The 18,911-nt window shown below is 43.3% G+C and overlaps 1 protein-coding gene across 4 annotated transcripts in view; it reads left to right on the top strand.

The window, feature by feature from the left end:
- CTBP1 (C-terminal binding protein 1) overlaps positions 1-18,566 on the top strand; it is a 156,973-nt gene extending 138,407 nt beyond the window's left edge. For 3 of the 4 annotated variants that reach the window (XM_054391643.1, XM_054391644.1, XM_054391646.1), the window contains exons 5-9: positions 4,435-4,649; positions 8,397-8,527; positions 10,644-10,771; positions 12,085-12,202; positions 17,906-18,566. In XM_054391643.1, the coding sequence (XP_054247618.1) occupies positions 4,435-4,649; positions 8,397-8,527; positions 10,644-10,771; positions 12,085-12,202; positions 17,906-18,092 (779 nt within the window). In that variant the 3' untranslated portion in view covers positions 18,093-18,566. The remainder of the gene's footprint in view (positions 1-4,434; positions 4,650-8,396; positions 8,528-10,643; positions 10,772-12,084; positions 12,203-17,905) is intronic. The other variant, XM_054391645.1, reaches the window with a different exon arrangement.
- The last annotated feature ends 345 nt before the right edge of the window (positions 18,567-18,911 follow it).

An 18,911-nucleotide genomic window follows, 5' to 3' on the forward strand; every position in this document is an offset into this window, starting at 1 on the left:
ATTTCTTTGCACTGCAGAAATGTAAAAAAAAAAAAAAAAAAAAAAAAGTCATTTTAGAATTCTTGAAGTGAATTTTGTGTGTGCTGGTTTTGTGTTGTGCATGACTGAATAGTGTAGAAAAAGAAATGGCTTGTCGGGTTGGCAGTGTGTGTAAAGCCATGTAAAATGCTAGGGTTTGGGTTTATGTTTCAGAAAGCAAGGCTTTTGTGGTGGATTACATGGCTGGTAAAATCTGATTTTAAAGGTAAACATCTGTCACAGTTATTAACAAGTCATGTTCTCTAACCTTTTATTGTTCTCATTTCTTTTCCTACAATAGAATATTCAGTTTCAAGGAAAATCCAGTTTTCAAGTCAGTTTTGAAAACTTGCACTGTTTGTTCTTGCCTGTGAACGGGCACAGCATTTTCATTCCCACCTGTGTAACAAACCCCTGTGTAGCTATGTATTAATGAGGATTAAAGATGGAGTCTTGAAAGAGGCTTTACATTTGAGCCCTTCAGGCACTTAGGCTGTGATATGGGTGCTTTGCTTCTCTAGTTTCAGATTAAAATGTGTATTTACAACCACCTTCAAAAGGCTGTTGCCCTTGGGTTATGTTTTTCTACTAGTGGCCTCTTCTGTGTGTCTAGTTTTGCCTGGATTCATTCTTGTTTAGAGATGTCAGTGTCGGATGTGATGGGCCATTAAGAGGCTATTAGTGAGTGCACTGCACACAAAACAATTCTCATCATCTGTTACCAAGTCCTTCTTTTCTCTAGTCCTGTGTAATACTGCTGTTACTGTCTTTTCTCTTTCATGTGTGTCTGGGATCATCTCATGTCTCAATAACAGCCGTGTTTCCCTGTTCTTGTCTTAAACTCATGGTCTCTGCAGCAGTGGGTTGCTTAAATTTATCACTTTGCTGCTGCAGCAGCTAAGTCCAGACGTTCTTTGCATCTGTTCCTGGGCTGTTCTCTTGCTTTGCCAAAGAGAAACACCCTAGCTCTTGCCTATCTCTGTGCTGAGGAATGACTACATCATTCCCTCCGACGTTTCGGCTCCTCACTTCCTCATCCATTGGTCTAGCCAAGTTTCATGACTCACTTGCCCTTTTCTTTCCATCACCCACTCTTTTCTTTGCCTCCTCTTGTATGTATTCCTGCTTTTGACACTTGGTCTGTCCTGCATAATCCTATTACTCTGTGTTCCTCCTTTAAAGTTAACCCCATCTCTCATCCTCTGCTTGTATTGAGCTTGAAGATAAGCAGAGACTCAGTAGCATAAAGCCTCCTTCATGTGCCTGTTGGATGCCATCCGTCACTGTTCTGCTGTTTGGTTAGCCTCTGAGCTCCTGAGGGCAGAGCCTGGGCTTCTTGCTGTCTTTATGAAGTGTGTGATTCTTTGAGCCATACATAAATAATACCATATCATTAAACAGCTGTCTTTGTCACTTCTAATCTTTATTACTATTCAGTGTCCTATATTTCAAGTGATTCAAGTGTGGCTAGGAAGCCTCACATAAAAAAAAAAAAGCTACCTTCTCACCTTATATCTAAACATTTGGAGGCCTTTTAAAGTGTTGGAGCAGCAGCATGCAAGTACTTGGCTGAAGAGAGAGCTGGGCCTGGTTCTGCTGCAATGACAGTTTTACAGCAGTGAAGTCACCTTCCCTTCCCTTCCCCTTCCTCCTTGGTTGCAGATGCTGATGACTAACAGCTAATGCATTTCCTCACTCCGCAGGTGAAATTTCTCCTGCTAGATTTGTCTTTATATCATGATGCATGTCATCACTCATTTTGTCTTTCCTCACTTGGTTGCATTCTCTCAGCAGTCCCATGGTCCTGAATGGATCTTGGCCTGAAGGACTGATCTGTCATCAGCCAGCACTAAGGCTCGGCAGTTGGGTGGCACCACCATGCAATGAGTGATGTACCTCAGCACTCCTGCTAGCTCTCCTAATGTGCTCAGCAGGAAATGTGTCAAAATGGCACTTTCCATATTGTAGGCTTCTCCAAGAGGAAAGAAAATTACTCAGATTCTTCGTGACTCTTGCATGGATAGGAAAGGGCTGTGAAGTGAAAACACTTTTCCTTTCCCTGGGTATCTGCAGGCAGGTGATCAACACTGCCAAGGGCATGGGGTGAAACTTTGTCATGCCAGCACAGGATTCACGTTCTTTGCCCAAGAGCTGGGCAGGGGTCATTGACAACCGCAGTTGTCTACTTGAATTTGGTCATTGGCAAGGTCAGGGTCAGAGATACCTACAAACTTGGAGACTTGCAAAGAGTGGAGGGGTCAGACTGTAACAAGAGATCAGACATCTTTGGGTGTCTCTCCATACTTGTGGTATCAGTGAGATGATGGATGGGCTTTGCTAGAGCTTTCTATAAATCTGATTTCTAACACAGGCTTTGGTCACTTTCTCCTTTGCCTTGCAGTCCTATACAACACACGTTCCCTGCATTCTTCCCACACTACTGACTAAGTTCATCTAATATTGTCAACTTCAGAATTTACCTTCTCTCCAACCAGCCATGAATATCCATAGCAGTACATGCCTTTAAGATAAAGTTGCCCTCAGGGTGAGATGCTTTGTGTGCTGTTTTGTTGTTCTTGATGGGCTAAGGCAGGTTTTGAGCCCACCTCTCATGGCCAGAAGAGTCTTAGATAATAAAAGTTTTTTAGGAAAGGAAAAACTGTCAAGTTTGTGGTTGTGCTGTGTTGTCTGGCTGCAGATTAAAAAGGAATTGGTAAATTCTATGTGCCTGTCTGGGTGCTTGTCCAATGACTGAGGCTAAATGTGAGTTCTCAGTTGTGGGAGCTTTATCCCATGAAGGAACTGTGTTAGGACAGCTCTGTCTAGAAGTCTACACCTGATCCCAGGTGTTTCAGAAGGAAGCTGTGCCCTTTGCAGAGGCTTTGGTTTGTTAGCCTGGGCTGCAAGAAATGGAAAGCGTAGCTTTAACTGAGTGTGGTGTATATCCCCTCAGGTACTGGTGCTGCACAGAGTGTAGAACAGGTGACAGTGGTGTGTGGAGCTGGAGCAGAAGTGATGCTCTTTGCTTAAAAATACCAAATTGTTGTGACTGATGCCTTGAGCAGGGAATTTGGGGATAATGCAGTCTTTGTGCTGCAAATTATCTGATTCAAGTTTATAAAAAACCATCTGTATGTATGCAAGTATGGGAAGGAAAGGGTTTGAAGAGTGGTTGAAGTTGGTTTCTCCAGAGAAAAGCAGTCAGCCCCCTGGACACATTGCCTCTGCTTAAGCTTCCAAGCACAGCTGTCACTGAGCAGTGCAGAATTGCTGTGTTCAGGTTAAAGTGCTCAACAAAAAACCTTTCTTCTGTGAAGAAGCCTCTTAAGTTTACTCAAAGAGGAAGTGAAAAGCAGAGGGAAATCCCTTCAAGCACAATTGGCAAGAGATGGGATTTCCCTGTCTTAATGTGATGCTTTTTTGAACAAACTCAGATGTTGCAAAAGGAAACTTGTTAACTTGTTTTCAAAACGAGCCATGCTTGTTTTGGTGTGTCCAGAGCTCCTTTGGAAAGCTCTTTATCTAACCTTTGTACTACTCTGAGTCATCTAGTGAGCAGTCTTCTAACCTGAGAAGCTGTTAGTTCATGTCCTTCAGAATTCCCTTCACTTACTAGATGTGTTCCCTGACTGTTCTCACTGGGTTTTACGGGTGGTGTGTCAGAGGGAAACACTTCTTGAGACACGTGGCATGGACCTGTGCCTGACAGCAATTTCAGGCACAGCTCTGAGATGTGACAGTAAGGGAAGAGTAACAGAGAAAAGCTAATGTCAGTTGGAATACCAAAAGGCATTGCACTCTTCATAACTGGCTGCCATATGAGAGACTCATTTATTCATCATTTAGGTAGGTGGATACAACATTTTGTAGAGCCTCAGATGACAGGGCATTTTTAAGGCATTTTAATGCCAAATGGGTATTTTTCAGTACAGAATAAAACAGTAGATCAGAAAAGAGATCCCAGGCATTGGGAATGGTTGAGTTTCAGACTAAGTAAATTACCTTTATTGCATCCATTTCTGAGGATTAATTTTCTAGCTTTTTATTAAAGCCAGCTGGTCTGCCATGGGTAAGAGTAAGCCCTTGGCAGGATATGTTCACAAGCTGTGGTGTTTTGCCATCAGCAGGCAAACCTTGGTGTTACACTGCTCACTGCAGATGACATGGCACCTTCTGGCATTTCAGATCTGGGGCTGCAGAAGGTGCAAAGCTCCTGCTTGCTTTCGGACAGTGCAGCACTGTCCGAGGTCACGTTTCTGGTCTTGGGGATGATTTCAAGTGGGATGGGAGCTGTCTGGTTTGTATCCTCTCCTAGGTGCTGTACAGAAGGGTATGATGGGAGCATTTGCAGTAGAGTAGAGGGTGTCTTGCACCAGCTGCTGCACTTCTGTGCTAATTGCCTGTCTCTTGTTGCAGGGCGTGTTGGGCAAGCAGTAGCACTACGTGCCAAAGCCTTTGGCTTCAGTGTGATCTTCTATGACCCGTACCTCTCAGATGGCATGGAGCGAGCTCTGGGACTGCAGCGGGTCAGCACCTTGCAGGACCTGCTGTTCCACAGTGACTGTGTTACCCTGCACTGCAACTTGAACGAACACAATCATCATCTTATTAATGACTTCACCATCAAGCAGGTAACGAGCTCTGTGGGTGCCCTGCTGCTGCTGGCTGACACACGCTAGTGTTTGCAGGTTCTCAGGCTCTCCTTTGAGAGGAATTCTTTCCCTCTTGCTGCTTTGAGATAAAGCAGCTTTATAACTGAGTAGCAAATAGCTGGTGGCTTACCTGTTCTTGCTTTTATTGTTGTCTTTTTTGCTCAGTAACCTTGTATTTGTGGAAACAATTTGCTGCTCTAAATGTTGCTGAGATTGAATGAAGCTGTGTCTCTCTAAAAGCACTTTTTCTTTGGCTCCTGTAGCCACTTCCTCACTGGTGTGTTTTCAGGTAGCAGTTCTGCCTGCACTCTGGTTCCTCAGTTTGGGTTGTTTAGATGGGATTTCAGGATTGTGACTAAATGGCTCCCTCCTGTGCTCGCTGCTGACGCCTGCAGAGCTCTTCCTGCTTGGGTTTCATCTGCAGCGTTGCATTACCTGGAAAAATAATGTTCCTGGGAATTAATATCACCTCTCCCTAAAGTTTTAGGTAATATTAAAATAATTTCAAAATCTAGGTGTAGTAGCTGCTTCATTCTAGGCTAATTTATTAGTAAGCTTCACCTGTCTGGCTTCTGACTCCAGCCTCAGTCTGGGTGACAGCTGAGATATAAGAACTTTGATAACGTACAGGAAAGAAACTCTAGAATGTTATCCTTGGTTTTGCTGTTCTTTATATGTGTGGTGTTTGTGACAGCAACACTAGCACTCCTTTGCAGTAAAACCATGGTTTGGCTTCTGAGCAGTGATTTGTACCTCCTGCTTTTGAACTTCAGGAGAACTGAAGTCATTACTGAAAGTATTCTGCAGTCATGAAGGGTTCCCTGTCTATCTAACACAGCTCTTGGGTTGAGAGTTCAGGCATTTTGAAGATCCATCCTAACATAAAAACAGGATTTGGAATTTAAGACTTCCAAGAAATTAGGATGTTTCAAGTGCAGATCTGTAAGAGAAAACTGTCACTCTGCCCCAAGGGCTTCCCTCTGTTGTGTGCTGAGTTACATTTCATGGTTATGACACTGTCTTTGCAAGCAGGCATCCAGATCCCAAGGGAATCACACCCAGTTCAGAGATGAGGCTGAACTGTGGTCACTTTTCATGCAGTGGGCTGTGAAACTTGGCCCAGTGTTTCAGAGGAAGTTTTTCAGTGGAAGTGGGATAAATGTAGTGATTTTTGGGGAGGGCTTAGTACGTTAATGAGAGAAACAAACAAATCATTAGCACGAAGTGATACCATCTGAAATGAAAATCTGGACTGGAAAGCATATAGTAAGCATTTATCTTGCTAGTTGTTATCCTTCCTGATTAAAGCAAGGATCCAAGGTGTTAGAAGATGTTTTTTGCTTTGATAAAAGTTTGGATGAAGCAGTCTGTATCATAACAGCTGACGTGAAAACCATGAAACTTAACACCTCTGAGTGCTTAGTTTGCATAAAACAGATCTGAATATGTATCAAAAAGAGCGTGAACAGCTTTTTTTCAGGCTGACAGATGTTAACCTAAAATGCATAGTGTTACATGCCTCTTCTGTCCAATATTGCATGCTCATGGGATAACAGTTCCTACACCAAGTACAGGGAAGTGTGGTACATCTCCTTTCACTAGGTCTCATCCTGAATCTGAAATGACATAACCTTAAAATGTCTTTTAAAATTTGGTGTCAGTCTTCTCCCTTTAATTAGTCAGCATTCTGCCTAGCCATGGTGCTTGACCCTGCAGATCAAGTAGTAGCTCAATGTATCTACTGAACCCATTTTAATCAAGTTCTCTTACGAGAAGCTGAGGTCATCTCAGTTTGACCAATCTGAGGAGCAGACACTGCAAATCAAAGGCAATGTGTTTTTAAAGCAGCTCTGCAGGTTTGATGCAGGTGCATTTAACAACATCAGCAATTCTAGCTGTGAAGCTCACTCAAGCTTCCACCCATTGTTCAGCATCATCTCAAGCTGCAGCCACCCTCATGGTTTATCGTGAGTCACCTCATTCATTTCCTCTGGGAGGCATTTCTGCAGCCACATTTTTTTTGATTTGGACTTGTCTTAATGCTAGCTTTACAGTTTGGAAAGTAAGGCTCTTAACCACAAACAGAAGGTTTTTGGCAGGATTTGCTATGATGAAAATTGTCAAGCCCTTCCAAGGCCATGAGCACACTTAAAACTCAGTACTAGACTGAAACTCAAATCAGCTCTTTGTAAGAGCCCAGAAAGAGGCAAGGTACATAAGTTCCTTGAGCCTGCAGGGCATGTCTGCACAGCAGATGTGGTTGTCACTTGAGTTGGTTTGGTTCTTTCACCTGATGTAGTAGAGCTGCAGTGATTAGAGCTGCAGTGATAGTTTCCATCCGGAATGTCTTGTTGTTACTAGACCAGCTTATAGTCATGCCACCATTTCTTCACTGATCCAGTTCCCAAGTTAAATAAAACTGAAACTATCCCTTCATTCTGCTCCTCTAAGAGGACTTGGGTTTTACTGTAGAGATCAATAGATGGCTTTCCTGTAAGCCCAAGAGTCTCCAGAGGGAGTGGCAGGACCATTGTAAACCCAGTGAGTTGGTCAGGAAAATATGGGTTTTCTCTAAAAAGCTAACTGCAAGCATGTGCAAGCTAATTGATCAATATTTCCTATGATATCATAAAAAAATCCTCTAGCTGACTTTCATCTAAACCTCCCTGTTCATGAATTTGGTATTTCCAGTCAGTCTTTCAGCACAAGGATCCATTACAGAAGCTTTAGTTTGATGTGTAGGCTTCCAGAAGTTGACCTGGGGTCAAAATGTTGGGGGTTTCTTGCTCATATGGTGAGAGATGGAATCAGTACAAAATGAGATTTTTATCACCACTGTTCCTGCTCTTCATCTGTTCACCTTCAGGAATGCTTCTGAGTTAGAAGCTGTTTGAGGCACCTGGTAAGAGATGAAGTGTTGGGGTGGCTGGCAGCAGGATGCAGTGATTTATTTCTTTTCTGTACCATCTCTTATTGAAACTGCCAGTTTGTTTTGATGCTGTGGATGTATGACGGTGGAAATCCACGTGGTTCTCCCCACACAGTGTCATCTGCAATGCTAATCTGCCCAGTGCTCACTGCTTCTCTCCTGGGCACGAGGCGTCCTCAACCACATTCATTTTCATGCCTTTAATTGAATAATGTAAGAATTCTTTAGACCTTTCCTGGGGAAGTCTCAAGGGAAGGAGGAAGTAACAAAAATAAATAAAACATACACCCTCCTGTGTTTTGACAACTAAAGGGAGAAGTGTTTGAAAATCCAAAAGCATTGGTTTTCCTGCAGAATTGGTGCAGGCTTTTATTTGTGTGAAAGTCACAAACCACCAAGTACGAATTTGTTTAAGGATGTGCTGGAGTTTGTCGCATGCAATTTCACAGTGAAATCAAAAGGCATAAAATGATCTGTCACTTTCCTATGCACAGTTATATCTTTTGATCCTGTTCCTGCATAGTATCTGAAGCCAGGCTTCTGTTAAAGGACGGTGCTTACAAGAAACAAAAGGTTGCTAAGTGCTGTGAAATAGCATTTTCTGCTAGAAGCCTCACCTTTGGTGGTGCTTTCCGACGGCAAGGGGTGACAACTGTTACAGGTTAACCAGCTGAAAAGCCTTTGTTTGTGATGGGTGCTTCTTTTGAGTAAAAAAAAAAAAAAAAAAAAAATTATGCCACAAAGATTTTATTTCATTTATTTTTATTTCATCATTCTTGTTTTTTAACTTTCCCTAGATGAGACAAGGGGCTTTCCTGGTCAACACAGCTCGAGGTGGGTTAGTAGACGAAAAAGCACTTGCACAGGCCCTGAAGGAAGGAAGGATACGAGGGGCAGCCTTAGATGTACATGAGTCAGAACCATTCAGGTGCTTTTCCTTTTTCTTTTCTTTTTATTTTGTTCACTTTCTTATTTTTAAGTCTTAGTGCATGATACAATCAACAGCAACGAGTAAACCGAGTTTTGCCTCAGCTAAATGCTCTTTAGTAAAGCAACATGAATCTGTGCAGCACTGGACTGATGCAAATGTAGGTGGAGCGTGGCAATGTGGTCAGAAGTGAAAAATGGTATAGCCAATTTTAAAAAACCCAACAAAGCCCCCAACTAAAATCCACTGAGTTTATTTACTAGAACTAGCAGGGACTTGCGATCAAGTCCTGGGCATGACTTTGTGCCATGGCTTTGAGGGGAGTGCTCCTTTGTCACTGATGCAGCTTTGGAGGCATCCAATATTGATGAATAAACTAACCCTCAGAAGGCAAAGGGATTGAGATTTGGTGTCAGAAATGATTACCTCAGGACACCTTCCTGGAGAAAAAGACTTCCGTTTGGGTTGCCTCTGCAGGAGAAGCAGAAATGCAGCAGGGCCAAAAAAAGGTGAAGATGCTCAGAGAGCAGATTTGGTTTTGTTTAACCCTTTATCAGGGCAGTAGTAACTCTGCTGTCGTTGGCCTAGCACAAGCCTAGTGTTTTGAATGACACTGAGCAGGCCAGGATGGGCAGAAATGAACCACTCCCCAGTGTGGCATTGGTGTTATGACGCCAGCACCCTTAGTCAGGCATGAGCCTGATTGAAATGTCCTTGAGTCCAGAGCCTAACCTCTGCAGGTAGGGGAAGAGGCTGCCATGGCTTAGTGCTTGCGTGTCACAAAGCCTTCCTCAGTCTGGGCAGGGAGAAATGTTTGTTTTAACTTGAACAACCCACATCAGTTTTTTAAGAGGAACAGATTCAGGACTTGAGGGCTGTAAAGACTGGAGAGAGGACAGTTTCTCCCTGTCAGCTTGGGGAGTGGAAATAGAAGCTTGTAAAAACCAGAATAGCATCCCTTAAGGTCCAGTTTTTGTATCTACTGCAACACAATGCCACATCACAAATATTTAATGTTATTTGTGCCTACCCTGCATTCATTGACTTCTAAATGCAGTCATTGCAGTGCAGCAGTGCTGTGCAAAGCCAGAATCTAACAGCTGAAGAGATTTCCAGCTACATCCATTCTTCCCAGTTCAGGTCTCAGCTCTGCCTAGCAGGCCAGAGGAGCTCCAGGTAGTGCATGAAAATGCCATCTGCAGAGATTCAGTGGCAGGGCTGCAGCCTTCATTTTCTTTGGCTTAGTGCTGCCTGTCTGATGGCAGTGGGCAACTCTTTATTCAAGAGTTTTGCCAGGTAGTCTGATGTTGATTGAACTACAGGTGAAATCTATCATTTTATCACTTGCCTGCTTTTGTCTTAAAATATTTGTTCTCCTGCTGTTACAATTGATTGTAAGATGTCTAAAACTGGAAATCAGTCGGAGGAGCAAGTTTCTTTCCTCTGTATCTGTGATAGCACTTTGATACAGGTCTATTGTTTTCCCCAAAAATAGATCTGTAAATTTCTTTATTTTTGTGGCATTTCTGTAAGGGAAGAGGAAAGAAAAAAGTAGTTAAAAACAACAGGTAAAAATAACTGAATTATTGAAATAAAAAAAATTAAAAAAAAAGGCTTGAGCCTGCTGATGGACACACTTTTTATTTGGAAATAATTGCAAGATTTTTTTTCTTTAAGTGACTAAATGTCACATAGTGACTCTTGAGAGATCAGGGCTTTGTTGGTTAATGCAGTGGGAGTCAGACTGATGAATTGGAGCCAGGGAATGGCATCCTGAACTGATCTGGGACTTGCTTCATGCATTTCTGCCCCGCAGCCGAGGTGGCAGTGGCTGTAGTTACCAGTCAGTGCACTGGACAGAAGCTAATGTTGCTGCTATGCCTAGATTCTACCCTTTGAGCCTGTAAGAGGTGATTGTGTCTTATTTATGCCTTGAATAGTGTGTTAAATTAACTGCTAGAACTAAAATCAAACCCAATAAGGAATAGAAATGCAGTTCTTGTGTAGTTGAAATTAATCTGTGTATGCACAAATCCATCTGGATTCCACCCCCTTCCCTTCTTTCCCCTCACCCAGTTGTTTTTGTCGTTTGATCTTGTTTTAAATCTTCATTTAGCTTTAGTCAGGGCCCCTTGAAGGATGCCCCAAACCTGATCTGTACCCCACATGCAGCCTGGTACAGTGAACAAGCCTCCATCGAGATGCGGGAGGAAGCTGCGCGAGAGATCCGGAGGGCGATCACAGGTAGGCATCCAGCACCTTGGCTCCTTCACTGCCTCGTGGTCTGGAACAGCCTTTTGGGGTCTTCAGGTTTGAAAAATGCTGAAAAGAAAACCAGCCTTTGGTTTTGTTTACCGCTTCTTGTACTTGGAACATAGAAATGAGTAAATACCCACTCAGTGTGTTCTCAGAACAGTAACAGATCATTTGGGTGCTTCAGTGCCATCACAGGGAAGGCAGACACTGCCCAAGTGGCACTTTTGCCATGGAACAGAAATGTGCCAAACCTACTTTTTGTGGTGTTGCTGCTTGTAAATATTTACCCATTTGATAGGTTTGACTGCAGGTCATTCAGATGATTCTGGCATCTTTCAGAGATTTTACAAGATGCCCTCTTATGCTTGTCAGGAGCAGTTCTGTATCCTTTTTGGCTCCTTTATATTTTCCACAACTTCATCCCAACTGGTTTTAGGGGACTGTGTGGAATTTCAGTGTCTTTCAAGCTGCAGTGTTCAGAGATACAGCATGTAGAGCTTCATGCTGCTCTAGTGATGCTCCTCTCTCTCCAGCTCTGCCAGCACAAGGTTGTCAGTGTGCTGTTGGGAGGGCACTCTGGTTTAGATGCTCCTCTCTTTGAAGCGTTGCTAAAGCGGTCTGGCATTTTAAAGAGCAAAGTCATTTGTTACATAACTACCATGTAATTGTGAGCTGTGCACATAAGAGAAAACACTTCTGTCTTGAGCATGCACGGCTAATAAATAAAATGAGAAGAGTGAGCCATTTGGCAGTGGTTTGAATCCCTTGTAGCCTAAAATAAAAGGAAGGATTTTCATACTGGAAAATGATTCATTAAGCACTAATGTTCTCTCTTTAGTAGGACTTTGCTGTTTCCCCCTTGGCAATCTAGGCTGAATGCTTTGCAGACACAGGGGCCATCTGTGTCACCTTGAGAGCAGCTCAGTGCCAGCACATTGCTCTGCTCCACAGAAAGCAGCCAGTGTGCGTAGAGAGGCTGGCAGCTGAGTGTCACTTCAGCCTCCACAGGGTCTTCTCTGGATGGTGACTGAAGGCACCTCCTCAACTCCTGCTCTGACAGCCTTTACAGGACTGTTTCTCTCTGTCTTAGAGGAGACCTTAAGTGTCTGCCCATCCCTTTGTTGGAGGCAGTCCTTGTGCTGAGGCTCCAGAGCAGTGATAATCAAACATAAGCTTGTTGGGGTTTTATGTACTGATTTAAATGTGCAAATATTTATTGTTATTTGTAACATGGATGCATTAAGAGCCTAAGACATACAATTTTAATGGGGGGTTCTTTCCTCTCCCTTGCTTCATCCCAGGTCGTATTCCAGACAGTCTGAAAAACTGTGTTAACAAAGATCATTTGACTGCAGCTACACATTGGGCCAGCATGGATCCTGGAGTTGTTCATCCAGAGCTTAATGGTGCTGCATACAGGTAAGTGTGCAGGTGTGCAGGGAGTGCCTCCCCAGTTCAGGCCAGGTGTTCCAGAAGCATTAACAGACCTTCTTGTGGGTGGCATTGGGCCCAGCTATTTTGTTTCCATAATTGTTGCATTCAGGAGAGTAATTTTGCTTTGCTAGTTGCAGTCACACAGTTTGAGTACCCTTCCTTTTCTTGCCTTTTTTGTGTGGTTGGTGGTACCTGAACAGCACACAGGTCCCTGTATATCCCAGTAAGACACTCTGGCCATCTCCAGTGAGGGCAGTGGCAGTTGGTTCCTTTTGCTGAAGGTAATGATGCAACAAAAGGTTACAGAAGAAATTCCTGTCATAAACTATTGTTACGTGGTTCTGTGGCCTGTAGACAGAAGATAGAGCAAGTAACTCAGTGGTGAATGCAGTGGAATAGCCTATGGCCATTATGAAAATGTTTAAAATAGTGGGGTTTTTAATTTATTTGTTTAATTTTTAAGCAAAAGCATTTGAGGGACTTGATCTATGTATTCTCAGCCAACTGTGAAAGCAGCTTTTAATAATTAATAGAAAGGGGCAGGGTTTTTTTATGTCCAGTGTGTCCAGTCTGTAGTTACTTTGTTTGAGAGTCTCTCTGTCCCTTTAGCCCTGGCAGCTCTTCCAGCAACAGATTTTCCTTAGCAGCCAGCTCCACACAATTTTTATTTGTGAAAAATGTCTGCAATTTTTTATCATGTATGATGGAATTTTAAGTAGAATGGAGGTGGCTGAGCAACCTACAAAGAGCTGCTTCCCCCCATGCCTTGAGGGAGGGAACAGTGCAGTCCTTACATTACTCTTTTATACCTCTTTTTCCTTTCTGCTGTCTCTCTTCATAAATCTCTCTTCTTTGTCCTTCTTCAGGAGGGCTGCCCCAATGCTTTCAATAGATGTGGGATCTTTTTGTGTGTTACCTCATGTGAGAACCCAGCTGTGCACTGTGGAGGAGTGAGGCAAAGCTCTCTGTCCCACTGGCTTTAACAGTCTCCTCAGACAATGATGGGCATGTGATGGGGAAACATCACCACCCTCTGCCAGAATATCCTTAGCAGTAGCCCTGAGTGCACCCAAGCCCAAGAGTAACTTTGTTATCTCCCATCAATTCAAGATGCTTCTTGTTGGCAAAAGTACCTGCAGTGCCTGCAGCAGCATCTGCTTTCCTCATAGCCTGTGGGTCCGTGGAGCTCAGCTTGGAGCACTTGGGGCAGTGCTGCTGAGGCTCAAGAGCAGGTGCTGCTGAACAGGGGGGATGACTCCAGCCATGGCATGGCTTAGGAGCAGGCTTGTGTGCCCAACTAAAATGCAGTTGTTTGTTCTCTTTTTAGGGGAGCTGAGTCCAGCAGAAGCAGGTCTCACAGCTAGAAACGGATTTTAACTTAGGAATGTTTGGGGAGTTAATGATTTACAAGGTCAGGACCATATGTATTGAATTTAAACAGGATCAACTTGGAGCTGAATGCCTGGTTTAGACCTTCTTTCATTTTTGTCAAGAAAGAAAATTAATCACAAATAAATCCTGACTTCGTTTATTTTCAAATGCAGAATGAAACTCATTTGAGGAATTTTGAGGGAGATGTCAAGAGTCAGACAACAAATATTAAAAGCTTCTTTTTGGAGGGGTGATAAAACAGTGTTTGAGTGTGGCTGAAGGCAGTTATTGTTTTGTGCAGCATAAAATATGCAGAACTTGAAGCTCAGGCTTTATGAAGAAATTGGTTTCAGTAGCAGAATTTGCTGATGCTTAATTCCCACCTGGATTAAATACAGAATTTGAATTGATTATTCCAAACAATTTTTTCCCCTGCTTTTGCTTTGCAGTCCAAGATTATGTTCAACTAGCTGACTTCTGGAGTCTTTCACAGGCAGTGTGATGTTTCAGATGTGCTAATAACTGTATCACAGTCATGTAATTGCATTAGAAGATAAGACCTGGGATAATAATTTATATGTTAAAAAATGCAAATAGCTCCTTGGGTGAACTAAAGCCAGTGAGGCTCTTTTATTCTGGGTATAACATTGCCTTGGTATAAGATAGAACTATTAAACTATCAGATGTTATGACATGCATAGAACATTGAGAATATAATCTTAGATATTCTGAAAATCATCCTGTTTTGTGGAAAACATTACTGTGTAAAATGCAAGGTGCCTACCAACACAGAAGGTGACATGAATGAGAGCTGTTCCTTGAGTGAAGATGAAGGTGTTCCTGAGAAAGAGCTGTTTGTAGCAGCTTGGGTGAGGCAGCAGCACAGAGACCCTGGGCTTGTGTTACTGCTCTGTGTTACTGGCCTGCCTGTTAACCACCCCCAGCCATGGCCTGGGTCACAGGGTGGGCAGAGTGAAATTCTACAGGCACTGATTGTGCAGTTTATAGACAGAGACACTTCTTTCTGCCTTCTGCAAGGCAGGAGATGTCAGCTACTGTGGAAGCACTTGAATGAGAATAGTTAGGTGTTGGTAACTCAGGAGTTAGTTGATGGTGAGTTACTTCTTCAGTGACTTTCAGACTCTCTGTAAGCTCACAGCATGCACTTAGATTTTTTTGAGCCCTCTTGGGACAAACCCAGTTTCTTGAACACAACGTGAAGAGTTCAGGGGGTTTCTGTAGTTTGAAAAATATGAGATTAACACAAATCAACAGTTGCCTTTCAGTTGTAATTGAGGGGCACTGTCTCTTTCTTCCTAAATTAGGAATGTGGGAGAAGAGGAACGAAGCATATGAAGGAGGTGTAACCAATCTGCTTCTGCTTTCACAAAAACATAATTCTGTGGACATCTTAACTGGAAAACATTTAAATTTATTGCTGCTAGAGGAGGAAGATTGGGAGCAGCTTTATGAAGGGCTGGAGGGAATGTATTTTCTGGTTGAGAATAGAAAAGCAGTAAATAGCAATGTAAGGAAGGTTATGTGGGGTAGAAATGCCTGTGTCTAGAGGCCATTGAGTTTGTCAGAGACAGGATTTGAACAACACTGATAAAAAGGGACAAAAACTGAAAAGAGAATGGCAAAGCAAGGTTAGGAATTGTCAAACAAAGTAGCTTCTGTAGGAGGGGTCTGTTATCTGTAATTTGGGTCCTTACTCCAAGAAGGACATGGAGATGCTGGAGCACAGTCAGAGAAAGGCAGCAAAGCTGGTGAAGGGTCTAGAGAACAGGTCTGGTGAGGAGCAGCTAAGGGAACTGGAGTTGTTTGGAGAAAAGGAGACTGAGGGAAAACCTCATTGCTCTCTACAACTCCCTGAAGGGAAGCTGGAGCCTCTTCTCCCAGAGGTTTATGTTGCTTGCAGCACTGGGCTTTCACATGGAAGTTTCTGTAATTTGCTGCTGTTTTTTTTTTTTTTTTATGAATCACCTAGAGGAACAGATAAACTATTTTGAAATTAAACTTGAATAAACAAAACAAGACCCAGGCTGACAGTTTTCATAGGAATTTAAGCCAATTTGATTAATAAGATTCAAATTGAGTTACTGAAACAAGCAACTAATTCCATTAGCAACTGCAAATTAATTCTGAGGAGTATCTCTGGAGAAGGAGTTAGCACAGGAAACCCCACGAATGTGTACACCTGTGAGCAGAGTTCTCTGGGCTGCCAGTGGTGTGATCTGTCACATGTGGACAGACTGAGAGAGTTGGGACTGTTCAGTCTGGAGAAGAGAAGGCTCTGAGGAGACCTTCTTGTGGCCTTCCAGTATCTTAAGGGGTTCTACAAGAAAGCTGGGAAGGGACTTTTTAGGGTGTCAGGTAATGATGAGACTAGGGGGAATGGAAAAACAATAGAAATGGATAGATTCAGGTTAGATGTTAGGAAGAAGCTCTTCCCCATGAGGGTGGTGAGGCACTGGAACAAGGAGGTGGTGGAAGCCTCCTCCCTGGAGATTTCTAAGGCTAGGCTGGATGTGGCTCTGAGCAACCTGATCTAGTGTGAGGTGTCCCTGCACATGGCAGGGAGGTTGGACCTAGATGATCCTTGATGTCCCTTCCAACCCTAACAATTCTGTGATTCTGGTTGTCCACCCCAGATTACAGCCCCTCTTAGGATCTGTAAGAATTTTTCCCAGGATGAGAAGGCCAGTAGTGTATGGTGTCTGTCAGATAGCCATGCTCAGCTCCTCTGGCACAGTGCTTTCAGAGAACAGCTCCCACAAAGGAAGAAAAAAAGAACAAAGAGATGTGCTTTCATCCAGCTTTTTTTTCCTCCTCTGAGTTTTGCATGAGCTCTGCACTAATTTTTGTCTGAATTTGAGGCAACTTAGGCATGTTTGTGCTGCCAGTCCTGACTTTGGAAAAAGTGCTGCTGGGACAGGGTGAAATTCCCTGGTGCAATCAGCATTGAGCTCTGACGAGAAGGAAATCCACAGCAGCATGATGTGACAGGGGAGGTTTAGGCTGGAGGTGAGGAGAAAGTTCTTCACAGAGAGAGTGGCTGGCCATTGGAATGGGCTGCCCAGGGAGGTGGTGGAGTCACCATCCCTGGAGGTGTTCAAGAGGGGATTGGACGTGGCACTTGGTGCCATGGTTTAGATAGTCATGAGGTGTAGGGTGACAGGTTGGACTCGATGATCTTTGAGGTCTCTTCCAACCTTCTTGATTCTATGATTCTATGACTAACTGGGACCTGTTCTCTCCTTCACAGTTTCCTGAGTAAATGCCAGGGCAGGAAATGGCACAAGAAGTGCTGGTTTGGGTGTTCAGGCTTCTTGCTGCATGCTTGGGTGGGCAGAGGACAAGAGAAGAGTGGGTGGGTTTATGATGGAGAGGAGAGGCCAAGGGCCAGTGCTCAGTTGCCATTGAAAGGTGACTTGCAAATAATTATTGAGGAGCTTTTGTGAAAGGTGTTGGTGTGTGGCTGCTGGCTCCATGCAGCACTGGCATACCTGTGCTCATCAGCTGCATCTGAGCGCCAGGATGGAAACTGGAGATTTGCAAGGTTACTGCTGGCCTGATAACATCAGAGCCATCCTGAAACCAAGCTGAACCAGAGAGTGACTTGGAATTTGTGAAATATTTAGGTCTTGGTGCTCATCCAGGAGTAACAAATCTTAAAAGCCCCCTGCAGTGTTTCATTTGATCTCTTTCCTGCAGCCTGCCCAAGGCACCTGTCCTGGTTCTTCAGACAAGTGCACTGGCAGGTGTGATACTGAGTTACTCAGGTGCAGCAGGCTTGAATTTGTCACCTTGAGTGTGTGGCTGTGACTGCTGCCTTTCGAGGAGCTCTCAGGAAGCTTTGCAAAATTACAAAATTCTTTGTTGGTTTTGGTTTGTGGTGGGGTTTTTTTGGTTTTTGTGTTTTTTTTTAACCACAACCATGAAATTTTAGAACTTCCCAGAGGTCATCTTGAGGAAGAGTCATGGGGAACAGGTAGCTATTGTATGGACCAAGCTTGAATTGCTTCTTGCTGAGGTATACTTTTGAAAGGAGCAATGCTTTCAGGTGATTTCCTTGGCTCTACTGTTAATTTTGTTGGATTGTTCTTCAGGTTTCATTTCTCATTTGGGTAGAATAAATCTTTTGCTTTCTTTAGCAGCATCTGCATGTGGTATCTCACTGGGAGCTTAACCAGCTGGCCTTCTTGCTGCTCTGAAGACAAAAGCAGCACCTTTGTAGCTGTAGGAGGAGGCAGTGGGGGCTGTCTGGTCACCCATTCCTTGGTCCTCACCTATGTTCTGGTTTCCTTCTCTCAGCAGGTACCCCCCAGGCGTTGTAAGCGTGGCCTCCACCGGCATACCTGCAGCAGTAGAAGGAATAGTCCCCAACCCCATGTCTTTATCACACGGCCTCCCTGCTGTAGCCCACCCGCCCCATGCTCCTTCCCCTGGCCAAACTGTCAAACCAGAAGCTGATAGAGACCACCCCAGCGACCAATTGTAGCCTAGGAGAACAGCATTCCCAGCTCCGGAGACTCCGGCTTCCGCGCCTGGAAACAAACCAACAAAGCTAAACCCTGGATTTGGAGTCAAGGCAGAACCATGAACTTACAGGAGGAGATGATTCTTGTTCTAGAAACTGGTCCAATTTACAGTGTGAAAGGAAAAGGTGGGAGACAAAAAAAAAAATTAAAAAAAAAAATAAAAAAGAAGATTTGGAAGCATTTTTTTTCCTCCGTATCAATTGTAGTTTGTCCCTGTCCCGTGGACTGATCACTGTTTCTGTGTCCTATGGGTTCTTTGTTAAGCAAGAGAAGTTAGTAGTTAATTATATCATGAATGTACTTGTCTGTGTACAGTTTTTAGAACCTTAAAAAAAGGGTTTGTTTGCTTAGCTGTCAGCGAGGAAAAAAAAAAACGTAAGGGAGGCATTCAACAAACCGATTTTGAGATTTAAAAAAAAAGATAAAATTTAAAAAAAAAATTCCTTTCTTTTATATTTTAAACCATGCCCCAGAACGAGGCAGTTGGCAAACTTCTCAGGACAATGAATTTTTTCCCATTTTTCTTTCTACGCCACACAGTGCATTGTTTTTTCTACCTGCTTGTCTTATTTTTTAGAATAATTTAGTAAAACAAAAATAAAAACGGAAAAAAAAAAAAGTTTCTCCTAGTTTTGGCATGAATTCCCTGATTTAAAAAAAAAAAAAAACAAAAAAAACCACCCCCCCCAAAAAAAAGACGACCTTGCAAAGAGATTTAGAGGGATTAAAAAAAAATAAACAAACAAAAAAGGGTTTTGTATAAACGAGCGTTGTGCTTT

The sequence above is a fragment of the Indicator indicator genome, chromosome 23, assembly GCF_027791375.1.
Source record: "Indicator indicator isolate 239-I01 chromosome 23, UM_Iind_1.1, whole genome shotgun sequence".
NCBI lineage: Eukaryota > Metazoa > Chordata > Aves > Piciformes > Indicatoridae > Indicator > Indicator indicator.